The sequence below is a fragment of the Podarcis vaucheri genome, assembly GCF_965113315.1.
Source record: "Podarcis vaucheri genome assembly, chromosome: 16".
NCBI classification, from domain to species: domain Eukaryota; kingdom Metazoa; phylum Chordata; class Lepidosauria; order Squamata; family Lacertidae; genus Podarcis; species Podarcis vaucheri.
In genome coordinates this window covers 39,884,992-39,911,975 of record NC_138754.1, presented here as the reverse complement: position 1 = coordinate 39,911,975, position 26,984 = coordinate 39,884,992, and the positions used below count along the sequence as shown (strand labels likewise).

At 46.7% G+C, this 26,984-nt stretch overlaps 2 protein-coding genes across 2 annotated transcripts; one reads left to right on the top strand and one right to left on the bottom strand.

Annotated features, from left to right (window-relative positions):
* The first annotated feature begins 229 nt into the window (after positions 1-229).
* DDX55 (DEAD-box helicase 55) lies at positions 230-16,452 on the top strand. The gene is made up of 14 exons (XM_082204143.1): positions 230-398; positions 2,912-2,962; positions 3,051-3,137; positions 4,988-5,079; positions 5,188-5,250; positions 6,574-6,723; positions 7,262-7,451; positions 7,922-8,004; positions 8,991-9,122; positions 9,744-9,836; positions 10,043-10,157; positions 11,470-11,638; positions 13,127-13,419; positions 15,125-16,452. The coding sequence occupies exons 1-14, from the start codon at positions 291-293 to the stop codon at positions 15,272-15,274; spliced, it is 1,776 nt and encodes a 591-aa protein (XP_082060269.1). The 5' UTR covers positions 230-290; the 3' UTR covers positions 15,275-16,452.
* A 186-nt stretch (positions 16,453-16,638) lies between these two features.
* EIF2B1 (eukaryotic translation initiation factor 2B subunit alpha) lies at positions 16,639-26,982 on the bottom strand. The gene is made up of 9 exons (XM_082204172.1): positions 26,845-26,982; positions 25,901-26,002; positions 25,166-25,302; positions 23,442-23,558; positions 22,614-22,730; positions 21,002-21,066; positions 19,825-19,900; positions 18,637-18,762; positions 16,639-16,805 (listed from the first exon to the last, which is right to left on the bottom strand). The coding sequence occupies exons 1-9, from the start codon at positions 26,855-26,857 to the stop codon at positions 16,650-16,652; spliced, it is 909 nt and encodes a 302-aa protein (XP_082060298.1). The 5' UTR covers positions 26,858-26,982; the 3' UTR covers positions 16,639-16,649.
* Positions 26,983-26,984: the final 2 nt, after the last annotated feature.

Sequence of the window (26,984 nt, the reverse complement as noted above, 5' to 3'; positions counted from 1 at the left end):
TGGAAGCAGGGTTCGTATCCCACTACTGACACCCGTGTCTGAGCTGCGGATTCCAGATTTTGGCAGGAATGGGTAAACTCAGCAGCATTTGAAAGGAAACAAACTGTGATCCCGCGGAGCTGTTCTCGCAAGGGAGGCGCCTGCTCAGCGCTGACGCGGAACTAAAGTCCCGCAGTTCTGTTTCCCGGAACGGCCGCTTAAGGCAGAGGACGCCTGGCCCGTGGGGGACCGCAGGAAGGGCGGACGCGGATTGGCTGCGGCGGGGACGGGGGAGCTGCGCGCCTGGGAGCATGGAGACGGTGACCGAGGGCGCGTGGGACTCCCTGCCCGTCCGGCTGAGCCCTGGCGTGGGACGGGCCTTGCGGGAGCTGGGCTTCACGCACATGACGCCGGTGCAGGTAGGCAGCGGGCTCTGATCTCCCTCCTCGGGAAGGGGGTGGACTAGATGGCTCCCTGGACCCCTTCCAGTGCTACACTTCTGGGATTCTTGTCTTCTGGCAAGGCAAGATGGCAAGCGCCAAGCTCATAGGGACCGCCAGCACCAACAGGGCTCTCTAGCTGGTCCCCACGCTGCCAACGCCGCCACCACAAGCAAGGGAGAGCCAGGGGTGCCCAATACGAAGATCAAGAGGGCTGTGCCTCGTACATAAACACCATGAAACCACATTGTCTTCCTACAAGAAATACACCAGGGGTCAGCAAACGACTGGTTAGAAATCAACAAAACAGTGATCAACATTCTAGACCAGAGGTCAGCAAACTTTTTCAGCCGGGGGCTGGTCCACTGTCCCTCAGACCTTCAGACTTTTTTTTTGGGGGGGGGGGATGAAAGAATTCCTATGCCCCACAAATAACCCAGAGATGCATTTTAAATAAAAGGACACATTTAGAAGGTGATTGGGCCGGATCCGGCACCCGGTCCTTAGTTTGCCTACCGATGTTCTATACTCAAAACAACGCTTCTACGAGTGTGGAGGGGAAGACTCCAGACTATTAGCAAACAGGTGTAGGAAACAATCACTCAAAACAAGAATACAAATACTGTTTGGCACTGAAAATACAGGTAAAGGTAAAGGAACCCCTGACCATTAGGTCCAGTTGTGGCCAACTCTGGGGTTGTGGCGCTCATCTCGCTTTATTGGCTGAGGGAGGTGGAGCCATACAGCAAGGATTTTGGTGCAGCTTTAGCCAGGTTGCATATGGGCAGGACTGCAGTGGTCTCCCATTCATCCGGGTGCTGATCAGGTCCACCCCACACAGCTTTACCAGTACTATGGCTCCCATACAAAGTAACCCTTTCAGAGCAGCCGCCATAGTGGTTAGAGTGTTGGACTGCAATCTTGGAGACAGGGGTCAACTCCCCACTCAGGCATGGAGCCCACTGAGTGGTCTGGGGCCAGTCACTGTCTCTTAGCCTAACCTACCCGTCAAGAGTTGTTGTGAGGATAAAATTGAGAGGGGGAGAACTTTGAGCTCCTTGGAGGAAAAGTGGCATATTTCTTCTTTCTTTGTTAATTAAGTTAATATCTTGTCCTTCCTCCAAAAGAACTCCAGGTCGGCAAACAACAAGAGATAAAACAAAGAAACATCTTAAAAACAATTCCAGTACAGTGGTACCTCTGGTTACGTACTTAATTCGTTCCAAAGGTCCATTCTTAACCTGAAACTGTTCTTAACCTGAAGCACCACTTTAGCTAATGGGGCCTCCCGCTGCTGCTGCGCCGCTTGAGCACGATTTCTGTTCTCATCCTGAACAGTGCCGTAGCGTGGGGGGTGCCAGGGGTGCCGGCCGCACCGGGCGCAACATCTGGGGGGGGGGCGCGCTCGCTGCCTCCGGAGTCGCCGAAGAGCCTCGGGCGCAGGCTGTAACGGAGCCGCATGTCTCGCGGAACCGACGAGCTGTGCGCGCGTCCGGGCTGAAGGCGCCCGGCAGGCAGCGGCTCTCAGTGCTCGCCGCGGAGGACGCGCCAGGCAGCCCCTCCTCACAGCCCTGCCTCCGCCGGTGCTGCTGCAGCTGCTGGGCCGTTGCATTTTCCTCGCCTCTCTGCCCCCCTCCTCCTCCGGGCAAGCGGTGTCGTTTGGGCGGCAGCGCCAGCGGCAACTCACAGGTTAGGGGTTAGGGGGGGCGCAAATTACTTGCCTTGCCCCGGGTTAGGGGGCGCAAATTAGTTGCGTTGCCCCGGGTGCTGACAACTCACGCTACGCCGCTGATCCTGAAGCAAAATTCTTAACCCAAGGTACTATTTCTGGGTTAGCGGAGTCTGTAACCTGAAGTGTCTGTAACCCGAGGTACCAGTGTACAGATGCAGACTGGGAAAGCGTAAAAGGCTTGTGGAAAGAGGAAGGTCTTCAATAGGCACCAAAAAGGCAGCAGAGAAAGTGCCAATGTAATAAATTTATGTAATAAATAAAATAAAAGACTAAGGTTCCAGCAGCAGCATCTGCTTTACATCACCTGCTTTAATAGGAAGATCATTTCTCCAATATTCCCTCTGCCTGCAGTTCTCTTTAAAACAAGGTTTGGGGGTTTGTGACTCTTTATAAGTTGTTGGACTGCAACTTCCATCATCCCTGCCCATTGTCACGGCTAGCTGAGGCTGACGGGAATTGGTGTCCAACAACATTGGCAGGTCACAGGTTCCCTATCCTGTCACTTAGCATTGCCCCATAATTTCTTTTTCTGGTTTTTGTTTGATATTTTAGTTATGTTAACCGTTTTTGGAAATGTATTATAGGTTTTTATGTGAATACCTTGATTTCTTGATGGGCATTGGAATGTGGATTGTTACATATTTTAATACTGTTGGAATGCTTGGATTAGTTAGCCATCTTGAATTCCTTTTGAAAATTACACAGGGACTAAGTTTTTAAAATGAAATAATCCTTTTTTATACTTTTGCCTCTCTTCTAGTCTGCAACGATTCCTTTGTTTATGACAAATAAGGATGTGGCAGCTGAGGCGGTAAGTGTCTTGCTGCTCAACTTCCCTGTGACTTTTGGCCTTTTGCTGAAAGAACTATTTTTGATGTCTCTTGTTTTCATGTCTGCAGGTAACTGGCAGTGGAAAAACTTTAGCTTTTGTTATTCCAATCATAGAAATTCTTCTCCGACGGGAAGAAAAGCTCAAGAAAATGCAGGTAAAATGTCACTGTTCTTTTCTGCCCTGCTTTTAAAAAATAGGAAGATTGGGAGAATAGTTTTGAGCAATTGGTTCCCAAGAGCCAAAGGTCTTTTATGCTGGTGCCTAAGAACATTGATATTTCATTTCTGTTTTCTTCAGAGGGCTAGTGAAAAAGACTTGTCAATTACATAGCTTATTTCCCGCATTCTAAGGGCTTATTTATATATTTAATTTATATACCGCCCTATACCCAGAGGTCTCAAGGCGGTTCACAGTTGGAGATGGTTTACCTACATCTGACCTAAGAGTGGTTTTCTTACCTAGTGCATTCCGCTGAGAACCATAATTTGCACTCTTAGGGCAGAGGAAGACTGAAATAACGAGACTGAGAGTGCTGTGATCTCTGAGGTTTCTCTTCAGTGAACATGTGACTGTAGCATAGCAGCAGTTCAAAAGCTGCAGTGTTGGAGTCACTTGACTGGCTATTCCATCACTGCCATTTCTTCTTGGGAATCAAGGTGTGTTGAAGCCATTTGTCTGAGATGAAAGGAGGCTGTGGCTGTGGAGTGCTTTAATTTCTGGCAGGAGCAGGTAAGCAAGTCACCTTGTGCAATTCCTTGAGGGAGGAGTCATAGCTCAGTGGTAGGGCATCTGCTTTGTATGCAAAAGGATCCGGGTTCAAATCCCCAAACCCTGGAGAGCCACTGCCAGTCAGGGTAGTCAGTATAGATCAAGCCAATCTGCTGGCCTCTAGATGTTGTTACACCTTCGTTCCCATTAGCCTCAGCCAGCACGGCCAATGGTCAGAGGTATGATGGGAGTTGAGGTCACCCATGAGATTGGCTACCTGTGGTGTGGACCATACTGAGTTGGGTGGACTAGGGGTCGGATCAAAATGAAGCAGCTTCTTAACTTCATATGTTTAGCATGGTAAAAAGGAGACAGAGGAGATATGCTCTGCTCTGGTCAGACCTCACCTGGAGTACTGTGTCCAGTTCTGGGCACCACAGTTCAAGAAGGACACTGACAAACTGGAACGTGTGCAGAGGAGGGCAACCAAAATGGTCAAAGGCCTGGAAACGATGCCTTATGAGGAACGGCTAAGGGAGCTGGGCATGTTTAGCCTGGAAAAGAGGAGGTTAAGGGGTGCTATGATAGCCATGTTCAAATATATAAAAGGATGTCACATAGAAGAGGGAGAAAGGTTGTTTTCTGCTGCTCCAGAGAAGCGGACACGGAGCAATGGATCCAAACTACAAGAAAGAAGATTCCACCTAAACATTAGGAAGAACTTCCTGACAGTAAGAGCTGTTTGACAGTGGAATTTGCTGCCAAGGAGTGTGGTGGAGTCTCCTACTTTGGAGGTCTTTAAGCAGAGGCTTGACAACCATATGTCAGGGGTTCTCTGATGGTGCTTCCTGCTTGGCAGGGGGTTGGACTCGATGGCCCTTGTGGTCTCTTCCAACTCTAGGATTCTATGATAGCTACCTTCAGAAATCTAATGGGCTGTTGCACGGAAGATGGAGCAAGCTTGTTTTCTAACACCACCTCCTTGTCTAAAGAAAATTGCTCCACAGCTACAAACCTGTCTCTGGCAGGCAGCCACAGGCTACTTCGTTCCCCAAAAGCAGAGAGGCAGCAGTAGTGGCGCATCCAGCCAAACAGCTATGGTGTAGCAGCTTTTGAGTCACCCCTATTTGACACCTGCATTTCTCTTGATCCTCAGCCACTCTGCCATCACCTAAATTCAGTTGAAATCTGCAGGAAGTGCTACCAGTTGTGTTTGTTCAGGATGGAGGAGCGGATTGCATTGAAGTAAAAAGTTGGCCTCTATATTTCCCTCCCATTTTCTTTCTGATGTTTCAGGTTGGTGCTGTCGTCATCACTCCCACACGAGAGCTTGCCATTCAAATAGACGAAGTGATATCCCATTTCACAAAGTATTTCCCACAGTTTAGGTAATAATGTAAATGATTCTTACATAAATGATTCTGATTGCTAAGAATCTGGGCATGATGGCTCACTCTGGTGGCTTTTTTGAATAGCACGTGTGTGCTTTGTTTCAGCCAGTGCCTTCTAATCGGCGGAAAGAATCCCATGGAAGACGTAGAAAGATTCAAAGAACGAGGGTGAGTTGCTGACTGGCCAGTGCTGCTGAAATCTTACTACTTGGGCATCAGATTTTCTGAACTCCTTCGAGTTTGAAATTACTATGTGTCCTGCATTTTCTGGGTAGAATCCTAGCTCAGTAGCAATTCCATGGATCTGCATTTGGGATCATTCAACCAGTTTGTCCCAGTGTAAATATAGGAGAAAAGCAATGATACCATGTTATCATTGGACCATCTTGGCTGGGTGTCTTGGGAGACTTGGTCCCTGCCTTGCTGGCCTTTTCGGCAGAGGGCCTTCTCGGTAGTGGCGCCCGCCCTGTGGAACGCCCTTCCAGCAGATGTCAAAGCGATAAACAACTACCTGACATTCAGAAGACATCTTAAGGCAGCCCTGTTCAGGGAAGTTTTTAACGTGTGATATTTTACTGTATTTCTTGTTTCTATGGAAGCCGCCCAGAGTGGCTGGGGAGGCCCAGCCAGATGGGCAGGGTATAAATAATAAATTATTATTATTATTATTATTATTATTATTATTATTATTATTATTATTATTATTATTATTTTCCCACCTGACCTGGGAGGGCGGGGCCCTGACTTGACTCCAGCTGCAAAAGCTGAGGCTGCTGAACAAACTCTTATTTAGGTTTTTTTTTTGGGGGGGGTTGGTGGTTATTGATACTATTTTTTTGTATCTTTAGATATTATTGAGATTTATTATAGCAACTCCCCAGCCCCTATCTGTCCATTGGGTATGGACAGTGCTGTGCCATTTGATCCTTGTGGGTCCTAGTAATAATTTGATCTCTGATAGCTCAGTTAGTAGAGCACGAGGCTGTTAACATCAGGGTTGTGGGTTTGAGCCCCATGTTGGGCAAAAAAGATTTCTGCATTCCCTTTCAACCTTACAATCCTAAGATTCTGAGCACATGGTTGACTAGCTTAATTTCAGTGGAATTTCACAAAAGCAGTTTTTGACATGCTTTCATATTTCGTTCTCTCCTATTAATACTGGAGCACCAACAGGAGCTTAGAAGTCATAAGATTTGAAAATGTCACTTCGGTTCTCATTATTTGCATTTTGGACTTCTCAAGCATTCGGCAAGAGCCTGGTGGCAGTGAAGTAAAAGGTTTTTGTGCAAGGGGGAGGGAGAGGTGGCCGCTGTGTTTGTGATATATGCTAGTGCACAGACAGAGAACATCTCCTTTTCCTTCTTGATTTCTTTCTTGATTGTATTGATCCCAGTTCCAAAAAGATTGGATTCTCCTGTGACTTTCCCTGCAGTTATGAACCTTCCCCCAAACCAACCATAAAAATGAGGTTTTCCCCTCTATACCCAACAGTGGACACATCCTGGTAGCTACTCCAGGCCGTTTGGAGGACATGTTCAGGAGAAAATCAGATGGGCTGGATTTGGCCAGCTCTGTGAAATCTCTGGATGTTTTGGTCTTGGATGAAGCAGACCGGCTTCTCGATATGGGCTTTGAAGCAAGGTATTTGCTTTGGGAGTAAGGGGGACCTTCCACCAGCACCTTTGATGGTTGCCTGCTCTTGAGCTGGATTATAAATTTCATAATAGTTAAATTGCAAGACATCTGATTGAGCACTTTGGGACTAAGAAGTATGGATGGATGGATCAGTTTATTGCCATTCTGTGACAGTTTTGCTGGTGTTGAGTGCATTCCATCTTGCTTTCTGTGGCTTTTAAAAATACTACCCAAAAATTTGCTTAAATTGTATGCATTTCCCCCTAAAACAAACATTGTGCATGTACTTGTCCCTGAAACATACATTTTGTACACATTCCCACTCTAAAACAGAATATATGCATTTTTTAACCAAAACTGCATTGCAAAATTTGGAGAAGTGCACAATCCAAATGATAACTATTTTTATCTACATGTTAATCCATATCATTAGCGTTAGCTTGGTTTCCTTTAAAATGAAGACTGAATAAAGTTCTTCCCTTGTGTATCTTTGGCCTTGATTCAGAAGAGCTCTTCTGACCTTTCTAACTGTGTTCGCTTGCAGTTTAAATACCATTCTGGACTTGTTGCCCAAGCAGAGACGAACGGGGCTCTTTTCGGCAACTCAGACTCAAGAAGTCGAGAACCTGGTGAGGGCTGGTCTCCGGAACCCTGTCCGCATCTCGGTGAAGGAGAAGGGAATGGCAGCGAGCAACACTCAGAAGACCCCCACCCGCCTCCAAAACTACTACATGGTGAGGATGGCTCTGTAGTAACGCAGGAAGCTCCCTTTAGCCGTGTCAGGTTCTTGGAGTCTCCTCTAGCTCTCTCAAGCAGAGGTGTCTTTGGGAGGTGAGAAAGGGAGAGGAAGGAGAAAGTCCGTTGTGCAAGTCCATTGTCCTTGCCCGACTAGGACAGCTTTGTTGGCTATAACCCTATAGCTCCTGCAGCCAGTCAGACGCTGCGCCTTGGTTTTCGAACATTTTCGGAAGTCGAATGGACTTCTAGAACGGATTCCGTTTGAGAATCAAGGTATGACTGCAATTGAGATTTTTTTTTTAAAAGGTTTTGTTAACAGTTGCAGTCTAAAGGGAAGCTTTCAGATTGATCTTGAAAAGGGTTTTAAGGAGGGCTTTGATCGGCTCTGGTGTTTGTTGTGCTTTGCCGCTTTCCGCTGCCATCTATTTATCCCTGCCTCTTTATCTTTCTGTCCTCCTCTTTTTAGATCTGCAAAGCAGAAGAAAAATTTAACCAGCTGGTCCACTTCCTTCGCCAACACAAGGCAGAAAAACACCTCGTCTTTTTCAGGTGATGCTGGGGCAATCTGTGGCCCTCCAGAGGTTGCTGGTCCCTAAACCCCATCATTCCAGACTGTTGAACATAATGGCTGGGGCTGATGGGAGTTGGGGGTCCAGCAACGTTGGGGGGGACGGGGACAGGACAGGTTCCTCATCCTTAGCTGTTCAGATATATCTTCATCCGGGAAAGAAATACCCATGACGTGATCAATGTCTCATTCAGCATTGAGAAATGGCAAGTAGACTGAAACACATAGAGAAATGTTTTTGGTTTTGTTTTGTTTTAAAAATAGAACTATCTACCACCCTAAGCACTCTAATTTGTTGGCTCAGTAGCTAAAGGGGTGTCCTCCGAAGTTCCTCAGAATTACCGTATTGGCCTGAATATAAGTCACACCTTTAAAATTCAAGGGGGGGACAGAAAAAAAGACAATACCCAGATATAAGTCGCTCCCTTAAAATTCCGCAGACACTCACACCCTTTCCGTTTTACCGTATGTCTGTTTCAGCAGCGATATCGTAAAAGCCAATTTTTGTAAGGTCATGAATTTAAGCCGCACTTTTCACTGTCAGAATTTGGGGGAAAGTGAGGCTTATATTCAGGCCAATACGGTACCTTCTGGACTCCAGCTCCCATCATTCCCAACCACTGGCCATCCTGGTTGGTGCTGGTGAGGGTTGGGATGTCCAGCAACATTGGAGGTTCACAATTCCTGTTGTAACAAGTCAAGGTTCCATATTGCCTCAGGGGCCTGGGGCACTGCTGGGAAACTCTTCCTGGAGCCTAGCTTGAAGGGGGAAGGCCCTGCTTGGGGGCGTGGAGGACAGATGTACGAGGGACTGATTCATTTAGATTTTTAACTGCTCTGGTAGAGCATGGCGTCAAGGAAGCTGCTCTTTTCCAGCTTCAGCTCCTTCATCTGCAATCCTTTAGGCCGTCAAAAATGAAGAATCACAAAGCTGACCCATTTTGTGGCATTTTGTTTACACTTCCAGTACCTGCGCTTGCGTGGAGTATTTTGGGAAGACTTTGGAATCCTTGATTAAGAATGTGAAAATAATGTGCATCCATGGGAAAATGAAACACAAACGGAACAGGATCTTCACGGAGTTCCGGAAACTTCCGAGGTGAGATTCATTTTCACAAGGACTGGTTTAGCCAACTGCTAGAAATATGTGTGTGTGTGCATCTCTCTCTCTCTCTCTCTCTCTCTCTCTCACCCACCCACCCACCCACCCACCCACCCAACACATATACATGATTTAGGTGTAAGACTGTTGGGGAAACTGCTAAGACTTCAGGATTGTTTGCTTCAGGGTCATTTCCTCTATTTCTAATGTTCAGTCTGCAACTGTTGATTCTTCTGTAGCCAAAATAGTACCATCCATGTACAACAGGGAGATATCAGCAGACTTGGCAGAACTCAAAGGTTTGCAGAACTCCCAAGCATCTTGAGAAAACAAACCCTAAAAGTGGTGGCTGGGCAGGCAGGCAGGGCTCAAAAACACCCCAGTGAGGACTGGGCATGCTCTGTGGCTACAGAATGTTGATAGATTTTTTTTTTTTTTTAGGTGGGAGGGGGAAATAGAGTGGCTGGATTCCTGATCAGCGCTACTCCACGCTGCACCTTTTTGTTGCAGGACCAATGTTCTGCATATGGGAGCCAATTAAGTTGGGAGAATCACTAGGTTATTTCAGTTTTATTTCCGTCCCCTCCTAAAACTTTGCATTTTCCCATGATTTCTTAGTGGCATTCTGGTTTGCACCGATGTGATGGCCCGAGGCATAGACATTCCAGAGGTGAACTGGGTTTTGCAGTGTGACCCTCCAAGCAATGCAAGGTACTGAGTGTTTCTCCCCTTTCTTCCCTTCTCTTTAAGAAGGCAACCAATCTTTAATGGCCACTCAGGTTTATGGCTGCAAAAAAGTGGGAAGTAAAGGGTTTGCTGAGCTCAGCAGTGATAGCATACAAATGTGGGGGCCTGTGCTGGCCTCCAAGGAGGTGCGCCTTTTCCTTGTGTTGAACCACTTTCCCCCGCTGTTCCAGTGCCTTCGTTCATCGCTGTGGCCGCACTGCGCGCATCGGGCACTTGGGCAGCGCACTTGTCTTCTTGCTTCCCATGGAAGAAGCCTACATCAGTTTTCTAGCCATTAACCAAAAGGTGCGTGTGCTTCTCTGTTTTCACAAATGGAAAGAGAGAATGCTTCCAGGTTCCACTGAGAATGCAGTTCATGGGGAAGGAATATTGACTGTTCTACAAAGTCCTCTACATCTTTTAGGGACCAGGAGACCTAAAAGATTGTCTCACTCCTTGTGTATGTAACCATGCACTGTGCTCTGCAGGTGAGGCCCTCCTGCAGTTCTGTCTTACTAGATCTGTTCTGTACAATGTAGGGGTGAAGCCTTTAGTGTGGTGGCACCTGCTTTTCAGAATGTGTCAGAGACAGGTGCCTTCTACTTCCCCTCGGTGCCCGTTGAAGGACTTCCTTTTCCAATGGGTCTTTTATGTGGAGATTTGTATCCTAGTCTGCTTCTCTATTGGATGTGAAATTGTTTGCTTACTGCTTTGGAATGCTCTATGGGAGACAATTAATAAATGAAATTAATAAATACCGTATTTTTCGCCCCATAGGACGCACCTAGTTTTGGAGGGGGGAAATAAAGAAAAAAAAATTTATTTCCCCCCCGAGGCGTGGGGCTGGGGCGGGGGAAGCCCAAGCTTTCCCCGACCCCAGCCCCCAGAACAGGCAGCTCTCCGCAAGCCTTGGGAGACCGGCGCGACTTCCCGCTGGGCTCCCACGCCTTGCATATATCTGCCTGAAGTCCAAACCAGGTCGGGGAACAGTGGGATGGCGGCGCTGCGCCTCCCCGCTGTCCCCTGAGCTTGTGGGGCTGGCGGCAGGGAGAAGTGTGCTTCTCCCCACTGCCAGCCTCCAAACCAGGTCGGGGAACCGAAGCCCGGGGTGCGCTGTGCAGCGCGCCCCAGGCTTCGAGATGCAGGCTGCTATCCGCAAGCCTAGGGAGCCCGACAGGAACTCCCGCGGGCTCCCAAGGCTTGCGGAGAGCTTCCTGAAGCCTGGAGAGCGAGAGGGGTCGGTGCGCACCAACCTCTCTCACTCTCCAGGCTTCAGCGAAAGCCTGCATTCGCCCCATAGGATGCACACACATTTCCCCTTCATTTTTGGAGGGGGAAAAGTGTGTCCTATAGGGCGAAAAATACGGTAAGTAATTATTGACAGGTGTGACTTTTCCTGCTTATGCAGTACTTCTAGTGGGGGAAAATGCAGCTTCAGAAATTCTCCCTTCTGCACAAATTTTTGGCAAGCCTTTTTTGGGCAAAGATGATGTGCAAAAAAGGTCTTCTGACTTGCAAAATTCTTCACATGGTATGTCATATTTAAAAGTAGCTGAATTAAGGGGTGCACTTCCAGTGTCTTGTTTCAGATAATTTGAAACTGGACTCCTCTTGACAGTGTCCCATGCAGGAAATGAAACTGCAGAGCAACGTGGCAGATGTCCTGCCGAAGCTGAAGTCTCTCAGTCTGGCTGACAGAGCTTTCTATGAGAAGGGGATGAAAGCCTTTGTATCTTACGTGCAGGCATATGCCAAACACGAGTGTAACCTGATCTTCAGGATGAAAGGTAATTTGCACTAGGGGTGTGTGTGTGTGTGGTGTGCTGGCAAGTTTTGATTCAGGAATGCTCTCTGGCAGCCGTCACCAACCTGGTACCTTCCACAACTTCCCATCATCAGCCCAGGCATCAGGGAGTTCTAGTTGAAAACATCTGGAAGGCCCCCCGCTGGCATATGCTGCTTTTTACTGAGTCAGACCATCGGTCCATTTAGTGCTTCCTGGCAGTGGCTTTCTTAAAGTTTCAGACAGGGGACATTCCCAGCCTTTACCTAGAGATTTATAATTTATTTATTAAATTTGTCTTGCTCTTCATCTTCTGTATTGAAAGCAAATGCTCTACCCCTAAGCTGCGCTGCCCCTTCTTGACCTCTGTCTCTGGCTAGAGACGTAGCTTCTCACATGCTTTGTCTTCTCCTTTCCTTCTCCGCCAAGGCCATGAGGAAGAAGTCGAAAGCCTAAGCTTTTGGCTTTGATTAATCACAGCTTGTCATTTCATGCAAACCGAGCAAACTGGTTGATTTTAATTATGGTTTGTAGAAACAAGCCAACTTCAAATCATGTGTTGTGAAGTCAGCTTGTTTATCAAGCCGGGGCAGAGTGTGCTGTGCTGAGCCTTGCCCCCACCTCTCCTTCAGCTGTAGGGTGACCGAGGGGGAGGCGGCGGGCAGAAGCAAGCCTCATGCTGCCGTTTTGGCAGTGCAGACCCTGCAGGCGTCAGAGCCACTGTGTCACTCCCAGGAGAGATGCGTGGCTCAGGCACACTGCAGGCCCCACAGTAAGTTAAGGTGAAACCGCAAGGTATGGTTCTGATGTTAACGCTAATCTGGAGTTTGTCAGAAATGGAAGTTTCTGATCTCCTCACAGCCATATCTGAGGAGGAGAGGAAGGGGGCATAACATGAGTCCAGGGCTTGCCAATGGTCCTCCCAACCACAGTGAACCATGGTTTATCCCATGGGCTGTCAACATGGCACCCATGGGTGCCAATAGCCAACCTGTCTATGGCACCTCCCATGAATTATCCCTTCAAAAATTCACAACCCACAAGACTCTTTTCCTGCTAATTTTCTTGTTTGCAGTGGCTGAGCATCTCCCAAATTGAGCACTCTCCCTCCCATTCTCCACAGAGGGTGGGTGCAAGGAGATACTCTGCGAGCGAGCATGGAGGTGGCTGATGCAGGTGCTTGCTCCATTGGGGCACGAGTGGGGCATTCTTGAACTATTTTTGTGAGTCTGCCTCTCTTTCTCCCCTTTTAGATGCAACAGCCATTTCATGTAATGCCGCATACCCAGCACCAGCCATTTTGTGACTTGTGCCTATGGTACTTTCTCTAAATTCCAAATTTGCTCCCTGGCCCCCAAAAGCTTGGTGGTCCGTTTTATTGTGACATCCCAGCTGGCCTGTGTAGTCTCTGCTTTGTCACATGGTTTCTGTATATGGCTTGATCCACCCATATGCTTTTCTCTCTCTCTTCTCCCCCGCCCCCTCTCAACAGACTTGGACTTTAGTAGCCTGGCCCGCGGTTTTGGTTTGCTGAAGATGCCACGGATGCCGGAGCTGAAAGGCAAGTGCTTTTCGGACTTCACGCCTGTTGATATTGACACGGACACGATTGCCTTCAAGGACAAGAACAGAGAAAAACAGAGGCAAAAGCTGTTGGAGCAGCGAAGGAAGGAGTGGCAGGAGCACGGTGGGCAGAGAAAATTCACCCGCAACAAAGCCTGGTCCAAGCAGAAATCAAAGAAAGAGAAGAAGAAGAAAATGACAGCCAAAAGGAAAAGAGAGGAGGTGAGCGGAGTGTGCTACCATGTTTTTTTTTTATTGTTTGCATCTAGGGCTAGTAAGGTAAAGGGACCCCTGACCATTAGGTCCAGTCATGGCCGACTCTGGGGTTGCGGCACTCATCTCGCTTTACTGGCCGAGGGAGCCGGCGTACAGCTTCCAGGTCATGTGGCCAGCATGACTAAGCCACTACTGGTGAACCAGAGCAGTGCACGAAAACGCCGTTTACCTTCCCGCCAGAGCGGTACCTATTTTATCTATTTGCACTTTGACGTGCTTTCGAACTGCTAGGTTGGCAGGAGCAGGGACCGAGCAACGGGAGCTCACCCCATCGTGGGGATTCGAATCGCTGACCTTCTGATCGGCAAGTCCTAGGCTCTGCGGTTTAACCCACAGCGCCACCCGTGTCCCACGTCTAGCGCTAGGAAAATAAAGAGCCATTAATTTCAGTGGGTCTATTCTGCGTAGAGTTTAATTGACTTAACTACAGTTCAACACCTCCACGTTCCACATCTGCCTAGCATGTTGAATCTTTACTTGTGGATTTTAATTGCAAGCTGCTTTTTTGAGAGCCGGTCTTGACTGGGGGGGGGGATAAAGAAATACTAGGAGCAGCAGAGGGCTTGATGCACTTGTTTGGGGGAAGCTGGAACTATGTGTCTGTCATAAGAACACCAGGAGAGCCTCCTGGATCAGCCCAGGGGCCCACCTTGTCCAGAGGCCAACCAGATGGTTCTTTTGGGAAACCTTCACGCAGGCCCTGAGCACAAGAGCTCTCTTCCCTCCTGCGGCTTCCAGCAACTGGTATTCACAAGCATTGCTGCCTCCCAACGGTGGAGGCAGAGCCAAGCCACCATGGCTAGGACCCCTCTTCTCCTTCATGAATTTGTAAAATCCTATTTTAAAATCACCTAAGGGTTCCATATTTGACTGTGCTGCATGAAGCACTTTCTTTTATCCACCCAAAATCTTCCAGCGTTCAGCTTCACTGGGTGTCCACGAGTTCCCATGTTAGGAGAGAGGGGAATTCCACTACCCGCTTTCTCAATGCCCTGCATAGTTTTATAAACTTCTGTCATGTTGCCTCTTTCTTGCCTTTTCTCCAAACTAAAGAGTCCCAAACGCTGCAACCTTTCCTAATAGGGGAGTCGCTCCACCACCTCGGCCATTTGGTGGCCCTTTTCTGAACTTTCCCCAGCTCTAAAAGGTAAAGGGACCCCTGACCATTAGGTCCAGTCGTGGCCGACTCTGGGGTTGCGGTGCTCATCTCGCTTTACTGGCCAAGGGAGCCGGCGTCCAGCTTCCGGGTCATGTGGCCAGCATGACTAAGCCACTACTGGTGAACCAGAGCAGTGCACGAAAACGCCGTTTACCTTCCCGCCAGAGTGGTACCTATTTATCTACTTGCATTTTGACATGCTTTCGAACAGCTAGGTTGGCAGGAGCAGGGACCGAGCAACGGGAGCTCACCCCGTCACGGGGATTCAAACCGCCGACCTTCTTATCAGCAAGTCCTAGACTCTGTGGTTTAACCCACAGCGCCACCCACTTCTACAATACCCTTTTTGAGGTGAAGCGACCAGGACAATGCACAGCCCTCCAAATGCAGCTGCACCATAGATTTGTATAATGTCATTATGATGCCGGCAGTTGCTGCCCAAGTATTTCTGTGCCCTGCTAAGCTCTAGTCTTCTCCCCCTTTTCCTTGCAGGGTTCTGATGTGGAGGACGAGGATATGGAGGAGCTCCTGCAGGACACCCGGCTCTTGAAAAGGCTCAAGAAGGGCAAAATCAGTGAGGAGGAGTTTGAGAAGAAGCTGCTGCACGGCCTGAAGGAGGCCCAGGCAGGAGGCTCAGACTGAAGGGGGAAATGTTGAGCTGAACTCTCCTTTTTGATACAAATAAAACTTTATATACACATACCGAGTGCCATTTCACTCTTGATATTGTTGCTGTTGGGGCCTTATGTTACAGCAGCCTTGTTCAACTTGGAGCCATGCAGATGATTTGGGCTTCAGCTCTCATGAGCGCCAGCCAGCACAGCTTTCAATCAGGACAACTTGAAGCCACCGCCTACTGAGCCAGACCACTGATGAGCTGCTACAGGGGATTCTTTTAACAGGAAGTGCCAAGGATTTTGAGCTTGGGAAAGTGTGGGCTTTGCCAGGAAGCTACGAGTAAGGACCACTTTGCTGTTAAGATTTTAAGCATCATGTTGCAAAGGCTCCCAGATTTTTCCTCCCACCCATGTCTTGCAATAAGTTGCATTCTACAAAGCCAGTGGCACATTCTTGCTGGGTAACCTTGTCCCAGTTGCTGTGTTTGTTTATTTTTATTTATCTACTGAATTTATATACCACCCTATACCCAGAGGTTTCAGGGCGGTGTTGCAACCTAAACCTACTTTGTTGGACTGTGATGAGGCTAACAAGGGGGAGATCATGTACCCAACTCCAAGCTCCTTGTAGGAAGAAGGGAGCAGGGATTCTGCCTCCCACGCCTACCTGGCCTCAGGGATTGACTGTAAGTAGTCACTCCCTAGCTGTCTGCTTTAAACATTTTGTGTCATTCCTTCTGAAAAGTCTGGCTTCTCTTATCTAAGAGAATTGAGGTTCAGATCATCAGCCACCAACTGTTCTCCATCATCTTAAACCTGCCTTCTTAAAAGATATATTTTAAAAATTATATTTAATTTTAGTATTTTTTTAAAAAATAGTATTTTATTAAAGCTTTGTCATAATACAGTAAGATAAAAGAAACTAATCTAAATAAAAACAGAGAAAGCAAAAGCAAATTCCTCTCTTAAAGGCAGCTCTTAGTGTTTTGTCTCACACAGAAAGTGGTGGACCCACCCAGCTTTCCTTTCTTCTCCCAGCCTCTCCCCCTGGGTGGTCTTCCCTACCTCCCACTCAGGGTCCTTCCATCCACCCACCACCTTCATGTGTGTGCAATCCTCAATAATGGCCCAGAACAGAAGACCTATGGTGAAGGGTCGGTAATAAAGTGAATTACAAATAAAATCTAACATATCTGAACCTTCTGTGAATTTGTTCCTGACAATTTAACTTTCCAAGCTGCATTGTGGGCTCTGCATGCAACCCATTTAAGAGACTTGGTTCTTCAACTTGAGCCATCCAATGATTCATCACCAGCAATCTTCTTACTTACAGGGTTTGCCTTTTTAGCAGACTGGTAGAGAAACATAATCACCCTTAGGCACGCCAGATGTGGACAATTTTACAAGTAGAGTTTAATCAGTTCATCGCTAACAGCAGAGGGGGTCAGGACCCCGAGGTCTGTAAAGAGCAGAGTGATCAAAGATGGGGAGGTATAATCGATCCAGGGATGCTCCTCTGTAAGTGCCTTACGCTGATTCAACGTGTCAGCTTTGTACTGGGGAAGAAATAAGAAAAAGTGGCGAGTTATCGTTTTCTGTGAAAGGACACTTTTTTTCACCCGAGTTTGGCAGCATGACTTAGAACACAGGATCACAGAGCTGAGAGGCACCTAAAGGTAATCTGGTCTAATCACCTGCCCATTCAGAAAAGTTGGCTACTACAGCGTCCCTAATAGGCAGGCACCCAGAGCCTGCTTTAAAAGCTCTAATGAACAAGAGTGCCGCACCTTGCAGGGAAGGGAGGCAGCTTGGGGGCAGAGTGTTGGCTTCGTGTGCAGAAGGTCCCAAGTTCATTTCCTGGCTGAGAGTGTTGCCTGCCTGCAACTCTGGATCACAGTTTTGCAGACAATACTGAGACAGAAGGATTAGTATTTGATTTGATTCCCACCCCCTCTTTTCTTTTTCCTTTTTCCTTTCTCCTCCTGTGATGAGGCTGCATTTCAATATTTTAATGTTGTATTAATATTGTTTTTAAGTTGTATTCATTCAACTTGTTTTTATTATTGCTTGTTAGCTGCCCTGAGCCCGGCCTTGGCTGGGGAGGGCGGGGTATAAATAAAAAGTATTATTATTATTAATAATAATAATAGTCTGATTCAGACTGAGGCAGCCTGTTCCACTGTCTAACAGAGTGGTCCATCAAGAGGGTCCTGACATTTTGCCTAAATCCTTTTCCTTGCCATTTGAGCCCGTTGGTTTGCGTCCTGTTACAGTATTCTGTACATGTGTAACATTCAACACGCATATTCCCAGGCTGCATAGTCTGAACGCAGGCTGACAATGGGAAGCTACCTTACACCAAGTCAGACCCATCTAGCTCACTGCTGTCGACACCACAAGTGGAAGAGGATGAAGCAGCCCTTTCCCTGTGCTTGGATCCAGCTCTGTCCCTTGCTGAATTGCGACCTGAGGAACTTGGCAACTAAGATCTAATGCCTGAGCTTGATTTCCTTCTGCTTCCCACAAACCCTTTTCCTTTTATGTCATTCTTTTAGATTGTAAGCATGAGGGCAGGGACAGTCTTGTTGGTAAGCATTTGTATGCTACTCTGGGAGCCTATTTTGGCGGAAGAATGTGGGGGAAAGTGCTTGAAATAAACAGCTGAAAGAACTCTCCTCAGCTCAAGCTACAGTTCTGGTTATAATAAAACGTGGGGTTCTGCTTAGTTGACAACTTATATATTGCCCTTTCCACAAGTTACAGGGCAGTTTACAACAAAGCAAACAGATAAAGAGATATAAAACAGATAAATCTATTAGAAAAATGTAACATCCATCACTGAATTAAAATTATTAATAGTGGCCGAAATCAGTGGCTCCTCAAAAAAACTGCCCAAAATAGGCAAGTCTTGCACAGCTTCACCCAATTCAGATGCCATGGAGAGACAGGAACTGGGTGTCTCCCACCCACCATTTATTTCTCCATTGAATGCACACCCTGCCCTTCCTCCTGAATTAGTCCAGGGTGGCAACACCCACCCACAATTCAAAAACAAAGCAGCTAAAACATTAGAAAAACTATTACAATTAAAAACATCTAAAAGCAGTGACCATTAAAAACAACACTTCATCTGACACCTTCAGGGTTGCCCGGAACAGGATTCTTCAGTCCCTAAATGCCTGGGTAAACATTAATGTTTTCAAATTCATTCTGGAAGTTGATAATGAAGGCGACAAATGCACCTCAGTGCCCCAAATCCCTGGATGGCTGCCCCTTATACTGGTTTACTTCCAAGATCGGGCATTAAATTCCTCAGAGGTTTCCACCCCATTGCAGGCTAGAGTTTTGAATGCAGATAACCAGGAAGCAAAGTTAGTTTTCCTTTACCTTAAATTTATCTGGGACATCCTGTTGGTTCAGAGGGAAGAGTCTCACAAACTTGAAGCTCTCTGCCACCACATAGAAGGGCTTGTTCTGAGCTTTGGCGCACACAGCCATTTGGTTTGTGCCAATCTGAAAAGGCCATGGGGGGGGGGGGGAGAGAGAAATGTTCTCAGGTTATGATGAGGAACCAAACACCCCTTGCTTTATGATACAAAAGGAACCCCAAGGGTAAGATTCTGTCAAAGCCGGGCACAGTGAAGTCTTCTTGGAGAGATTTAGAGTGCAGTCCTATATACATGTCTACTCAGAAGAAAACCCCATTGAGTTTAATCAGGTTCCCACGTAAGTAAGCTACAATTTTAAACCTACTAAGCTACTGTGAAATAAAGGGATTTCCTCCTGAGTTGACATGCCTAGGTTTGCGCTATAAAGTACATATTTCCCTCTCTCACTGAAAATCAGTGGAACTTCAAAGCACTTAACTGTATCCTGTATTATACCTGCAAGAAAAATAAGCAACTCCCTAGATTCAGGTCTCAAAACCTTTGAGAAAAAGGGTATGTTCACACATACGCAAGCCTTATGCTATGCATGTATGATAGGATTCCACAGAAGCCAGAACATTCATATGTACATGGGTGTGTGGGTCCACATTCTAGCTTTCTATTCTATTTTATTTTAAAAAACAAGTTTCTGGCCCTTATGGTTGTAAAGATGACAGAGGAGCAGCTAAACAAGTTTTCCACTGGTCAACACTTCTGCTCTATGTAGTTTTATGCTGCTCCCCTTGACTAGCAAAATTAGAATAAATTATGTACAATTATGCCCCATATAAGTAAACAGGCAATGCTACTTATTTATTCTGAACAATATATACAAGCTGCAGAATTCTAACATTCATTTGGGACAGTTGGGAAGAAAGAGAGGGGATGGAATCAAACAAGTTTTTACAAAGGAAAGCTGACTAGGATTTTTAAAGTCTTTTTTCGTGTGTGTTGGAGGGAAAAAACTAGGGAATGACAAGCACTTTCTCCTGCTGCTCCCGAGCTGCTTCCTTAAATAATCTGGCTAACCAATGGAAGAAAGCAGGACGTTGGAGAAGACAGGACTTTTGTTCGGATCCAGCAGGACAGCTCTGGAAAAACAACTATTTAGGGAGCCACGAAAAACCTGGGCAGACGCACACTTTACCTTGTTAATAATTCCTCCATTTTCTACCACTCCTTCAGCGCCAACTATCACCAGGTCCACTTTCTCCATGATGTAGCTGTTCAGAAGGAATAAAAACAACTTAATTCCTGTTCCATCCAAGGAGTTATTTGGGGTGGGGCCATTGTGATGCACAGAGCCCACTCCTGTTACGCTTTCAGCTATACCTTACGGGGTCCTCGCTGCGATATCACATTCACCCGGTGCTATACCAGCTGCACTGGCTCCCGGTGGAGTACAGGATCATGTTTAAGGTGCTGGTTTTAACCTTTAAAGCCCTATACAGCCTAGGACCCTCGTACCTACGGGACGGCCTCTCCTGGTATGTCCCACGGAGGAACTTATGGTCTTCAAACAAAAACATCTTGAAGGTCCCAGGCCACAGAGAGATTAGGCTGGCCTCAACCAGAGCCAGGGCTTTTTCGGCTGTGGCTCCGATCTGGTGGAACGCTCTGTCTCAAGAGACTAGAGCCCTGTGGGACTTGACATCTTTCCGCAGGGCCTGCAAGACAGAGATGTTCCACCAGGACTTTGGCCAAGGCACAGTCTGACCCCCTCCTTTGGCAATCTTCGCAGAGCTCTGGCCCAGTGGCTGCCATTAGTTTGATTTGAGTTAATTTTATAATGAATGATTTTGGTATGTTGTACTATTTTATTGTTGTTAGCTGACCTGAGCCCGGCCTTGGCCGGGGAGGGCGGGATATAAATAAAATTTATTATTATTATTAATTATTATTATTATTATTACTACCCTCCCCTTGCCACTTGTTTTACACTTGGGAGAGAAACACAAGACTAGCCATGAAACAGCCAAAGAGAAAGGAGGGGGACACAGGAAGCTGCCTTATACCAAGTCCCACCAGTGGTCCATCTAGCACAGTACTGTCTACACAGACTGGCAGCAGCTCTCCAGGGTTTCAGGCAGAGCTCTCTCCAACCCCCACCTGGAATCTCTGGGGACTGAACCTTGGACCTTCTGTACCCAAGGCAAACGCTCTCGCACTGCGCTATGGCCAACAACCTTGGCTTACTAGTGCAAGAACCAGCCCTTTAAACACCAGGAAGCAGCAGGTTCTCTTCCTCTGCAGCCCTCACAGCAGGTCACTATGTCCAACTGCCTTTCAAAAGCCCAGCTGCAAAACCAGCCACACAGACTTACCCAACGGCAGCATCCAGGATGATGGTCACAGGAATGCCAAGTTTACTGAGTGCCTTTGCCATCTTCTGCCTGTGTAATTGTTAATAGTTTTTTTTAAAATTAATAGTTTTTTGTTCAAAACAGTGTTCTAAAAATTAACAGAATCTCTCTCTCTCTCTCTCAAATGAGCTCCTGGTATAGAATTGCTTTTTCTTCTCATCATCAGCAACTCCTACCCCTCCTTTCTGCACTGAGGATGTTGTTTCAAGAAATCAGGTCTAAGCAAATTTACCAGAGGGACGTGGGTGGTGCTGTGGTCTAAACCACATAGCCTAGGACTTGCCAATCAGAAGGTCAGCGGTTTGAATCCCTGCAATGGGGTGAGCTCCCGTTGCTCGGTCCCTGCTCCTGCCAACGTAGCAGTTCGAAAGCACGTCAAAGTGCAAGTAGATAAATAGGTACCACTCTGGCAGGAAGGTAAACGGCGTTTCCGTGTGCTGTTCTGGTTTGCCAGAAGCAGCTTAGTCATGCTGGCCTCATGACCCGAAAGCTGTACGCCGGCTCCCTCGGCCAATAAAACGAGATGTGCGCCGCAACCCCAGAGTCAGCCACGACTGGACCTAATGGTCAGGGGTCCTTTTACCTTAAATTTACCAGAGAGCAGGTCCCAATGAACTCAGAGGGGTTTATTTCTAAGTGACATGCTTCACATTGTGCCACTGGAGATTAAGAAAACTATGGAGCTCCACAAATTTATTCCCCTGGTTACCAATGGTGACATCTCCTTCCACAAGTTTTTTGAGATTTGCAGAGAAACTTTTCCACAAAGTGAAACAGACTCCTCCCTCAAGCCCTCTGGCTGCTTTCCCACTAGTTCTTCCCTTCACTGTAGCCTGGCACAAAGCAAGGTGGCTCTTCTCCACCCCCCTCCAATCCTCTGGTTCATGCAGAACAGTAAGGGGAAGAGAGGCAGTGCTGTGTAGTGGTTAGAGCAGGCTTTCCCAAGGTGGTTCTCCAAGATGTTGTAGGACTCCAACTTCCATCAGCCTCCAATTGCTAGGAATGATCAGAGTTTAGTCCATCACCTGGAGGGCACCACGTTGGGGAAGACTACGGTAGAGTGTTGGACTGTAATCACAGAGGCCCGGGTTCAAATCTCCACTCACCATGTGGCTCACTGTGAGGTCTTTGACCCAATCACCATCTCTCAGCCTACTTTACCTCCCATGGTGGTTGTGGGCAGAAAATTCTGGGGAGTGGAGGAAATAAAACCTTGTATACTATTCTGATTTCCTGGGAGGAAAGGGGGATTTAAAACATGGGACATGCGGCTAAAGCCCAACCTAAACAAAGTTGGCAAATGCATTCACCAAAACCTGTTGATTCTTGGGCTGCTCTTAAATCAAAGTGATTTACCAGCTGCTGAATTTGCAGACTGATCTGCTGCGTGCTTGTTCAGAAATATGTCCCACCGTGTTCAATGGGACTTCCTTCCAAGTTCAGTGTGCAGAAGACTGCCCCCTAAATTCGCAGGGGGGTAAACCTTTCCAGATAAAGACAGATAGCAAACGGCTTCCTCTGTTTGCACAGAGCCTTGTGCCCCTAACATAGAGAAAAGAGAAGTCCCATCTACTTGCCCTGCTTGATCAGGCTGCGATTCTGTGATGTAGACACTGAAACGTTTCTTTGCTTCCACGGCGGCTTCTAACACTCGCAGGACCACTTTGGAGTAAGCGTGAGTTAAGATTCTCTGCGGAGGCAAGGCACAGGATTCTTCAGTTTATTGCGTGCCACGGAAATCCACTGTCCAGGCTATATTAACATCCGTAAGGTTGGAAGGGACCCTGAGGGTCATCTAGTCCAACCCCCTGCAACGCAGTAATCTCAACTAAAGCATCCAGGACAGACGGCCATCAGCCATGAATGCAAAACTTGGGAATGGGCTCTGTGACAAAACAGCTTATGCTAGGGCAGTGGACCCTCTTCTGGCCTTGGGGCCCTGGCAAATGCCCAGCCTCTGGCGCCAACCCTGTGAAGAGTCACTGTCACAGAATCATATTATCGTGGAGTTGGAAGGGACCCCAAGGGCCATCTAGTCCAACACCCTGGCAATGAAGGAACTTTCTGACATTAAGAGCTGTTTGACGGTGGAACAGACAACCTCAGGAGGAGGTGGACTCCCTCCTTCGTTGGAGAGTTTAAAGCAGAGGCTGGAAGGTTAGTTAGTCTGGCTAACAAAGTTGCATCCTGCATTGCAGATGCTTCCCTGAGTGGGAGGCAGGGCTGGAAGACCTCCAAGGTCTCTTCCATTCTCTGATTCCATGCCTGGCTTAGCTCAGAGATTCATAGGATACAATGTTTTCTGCCCAGAATCAGTTTCTGCAAACATGGAGCATCTGTGGGATACACACAAGACATTTCACTCTATTTCTTTGCCCTAATATGACCCAAGCTCACTTACCCCACCATCTTTGACAAAAGTGTGGCAAAGTTCGGCAATTTTGCTCCTTGAATTAGAGGTTCGAGCGAGGAAAAGCTTCCCTCGCTGAATCATGATATCTTTGCATTTGGAATAGTCCTGGAAAAAGCAGCACATAATAATCCATATTAGCACTTTACTGTTATATGTAAGATAGCACAACAATATAGTTTCTTATTCTGTATAATTTCAAAGTGAAATGTTTAACATGTCTAGATATGCATTATGTAATTTGTACTGTTCCTATAATTATATCAGTTGGAAAAAGAAAGAAAAAATAACTAGTGAAATAAACTAGAGCATGCCCTGGGTATCATGCTTAGCACAACTTTGTTTATAAGCAACTGCTTGGTAGCCACAGGTGATAAGGAATTGCATGCATGCAAGATACTGAGCCAGCTAGCAGAAGAAGGAAGGATCCCATCATCCCTCTACAACCAGCACAGAAATTTATTATTAACTTGATTTATTTATTCTCCTCCTGTCAGCTCTCTGCTTTTTTTTGTTTGGTGCAGGCTAGTAGCTTCTATAGGCTTATTTACAAGACTGGCTTAGCTTTTTTAAAAAAAGAGAGAGACAGAAAAAGTGCTAAAGACATCCTCTGAGTCTTCTGAGGTGCACAGAGTGATATACAAACTTTGCAAATGCTGCAGAGTCCTCTTTCACTGTTACCAGCACATGATTTGTTCCAGCGCTGGTCCCTGATATTTAAAACTGGTTCCAGATCGTAGCAAAGAAGTAACTATGTATTTATTTAATTTCTATACTGCCTTTCATCCAAGGATCACAGGGCAGTTTACAATGTAAAAACACAAAAATACGTAACATAGGAACAAACAAAAACAATACCCGCCAGAGTTTAAAAGGCCAAACATTGCTCAATTAGCCAAAGGCCTGGGAAAGAGGAAAGTTTTCACTTGGCTCCTAAAGATATGTAACCAAGGTGTCAAGTGAGCCTCCCTAGGGAGTGCATTCCACGAACGTAGAGTCACCGCAGAGAAGGCCCTGTTCTTGTGTTGCTGCCCTCTGGACCTCTCGTGGAGGTGGCACAGAAATAAGGGCCTCAGATGATGATTGCAGGGTCTGGATCAGTTCATATGGGGAGAGGCAGTCCCTGAGTACTCAAGGTACAGTGGTGCCCTGCAGGACGAATGCCTCGCAAGACGGAAACCCGCTAGACGAAAGGGTTTTCCGTTTTGGAGGTGCTTCGCAAAACGAATTTCCTATGGGCTTGTTTCGCAAGACGAAAATGTCTTGCGAGTTCCTGCGGGTTTTCCCCCCTCCCCCCTTTCCCTAAGCCGCTTATCAGCTGAACCTAAGCCGCTAAGCCGCTTAACAGCTGATCCACTAAGCCGCTTAACAGCTGATCCGCTAAGCCGCTTAACAGCTGATCCGCTAAGCCGCTAAACCGCTTATCAGCTGATCCGCTAAGCCGCTAAACCGCTTATCAGCTGATCCGCTAAGCCCGCTAAGCCACTAATAGTGCTAATCCGCTAATGGGCTTGCTTCGCAAGACGAAAAAACCGCAAGACGAAGAGTCTCGCGGAACGGATTCTTTTCGTCTTGCGAGGCACCACTGTAAACGTGTTTCATTGCAGCTCTTGTGGTCCTGCTCTGTATTGCCTTCATCTAAAAACCAGCAATGGTGTAAAGAAGACTACTATCAAATAGTTGCCACCCTTCATGAAAAGCTAAGTGAAACTTACTGGATTCTCCAAAGACGTGAGGCTGATGAATCTTAAGAAGAGCTCTCCCCCAGAAGAGACAGCAACTGAAGAGTCAACACCAGAGAGAATTTCTATTGCGTGTTTGAGGTTTGCTCTCAACCCTTGAATTGTCTCACCTTGACAGAAAGAGGGAGAGAGTAAGCTACTAAAGGCCCAATGACAGCATTGTCCAGGGGTGCACAGACTTATAGCTTACAGGATCTACTTATTTGTTAAGTTTATATCCAGCCCTTCCTCCCAGGGCAGCAAATAACAAGTGATAAAGAATGAAAAACATATTTAAAGCATATTAAAAACAATTCCAGTACAGATGCACACTAGAACAAGAAGTCCAATTAAAAAACTTGTTGAAAGAGGACGTATTCAGTAGGTACTGAACACAGACAGCACATGTCTAATATTGAAGGGAGGGAATTCCAAAGGGAAGGAACCACAATACTAAAAGGCCTGATTCCTACATTCTGCAGAACAAGCCTCCTGATGAGATGACGTCTGCAAGAGGCTCTCACCAGCAGAACACAATGGCTGACTGGGTATATAAGGGGTATTCAGGTATCCTGGCTGCAAACTGTAAAAGGCTTTATACACCAAAACCAGCACCTTGAACTCAGCAAGGTGGCAGCAAGTTTTACTATAAATCAAAAGTTCCCGGAAAACCAGGTGCAAACTGGTAGCTCCACAGCTCAGCCCACCCAATTGGATTCCCTTACGTGCCTTTGTCCCTCTTCAAGAACTCCAACAAGACATTGATGGCTGCCACAGCAGAGGCAACATCTGGCTCCTGTGTAATCTTGGTTTTAAAAGCTTCAACCAGCTCTGAAAAGAAGATATGAGGAAGGATGGGAAAAGGGGAGAGTCACTGAGGTTCTGCTTTCACACTTCACAAACTAGCTGTGCTTTCAGTTATTACAAATTCATTGCAATGGTAGTTTAAATGGTCAGCTTTGGAATCTCCACAAACAGTCACAGTTGCTTTTATTAAGAGATCCAATAATTATGATAATCGACACAACATTTTACAAGAAGGTAGCTATGCAGCAGAACCCCTGTATCTTACGAAAAAGGTTCCAGATTCAATCCCCAGAATCTCCAGTCAAAAGGATCAGAGAGCAAGGCCAGCATTCTGATCTGGTTAAAAGACAGTATGGGGCTTCCCTCGAGCTTGATCCGGAAGCTGCATTTAGTGCAGAATCATAACATTTATGAGGTGGGAGCCTTGTGACACCATAAAGGTTAACACACTTATTACAGCTTTTGCGAACTTTTGTGGTCTATGTACTCTTCAAGAGATGTTGTCCCGAGATGCAGGTGTGTGTTTGTGGAACTGATAAAAGCACGAACAAGGTAATTACAGTACCAACAGTGGCCATTTTCACACGCGGTGGTTGTTGCTAACACCAACATGGGTTTATATCTGACAGTAAACAATTTAATATTATTCTGTTTCCATCTAACACACACATATATAAAATACAAATGTATTTGGCCACTGATGGGAATCTCCTCCTTTGGTTGCTGTTTTGATGACAGAGTTGGGGACCTACTCTAGAAAACCCAAACAACAACGGTAATAATAATAATAATAATAATAATAATAATAATAATAATAATAATAATAATAATTGACCAGCTGCAGCGCGCAACACTCCCTGCCTTACCTGCTTCGTTCATGGTAGGAGAAAATGTCACCCAAACCTTCCCAGCGGCTCTCCCGATCCACGCTGCCCCTTGGGCGGAACCTTCGGCGCAGCGCCTCTTGGCCTCGCCGGAAACCTTTCCATGCTGCAGTTACTTCCGG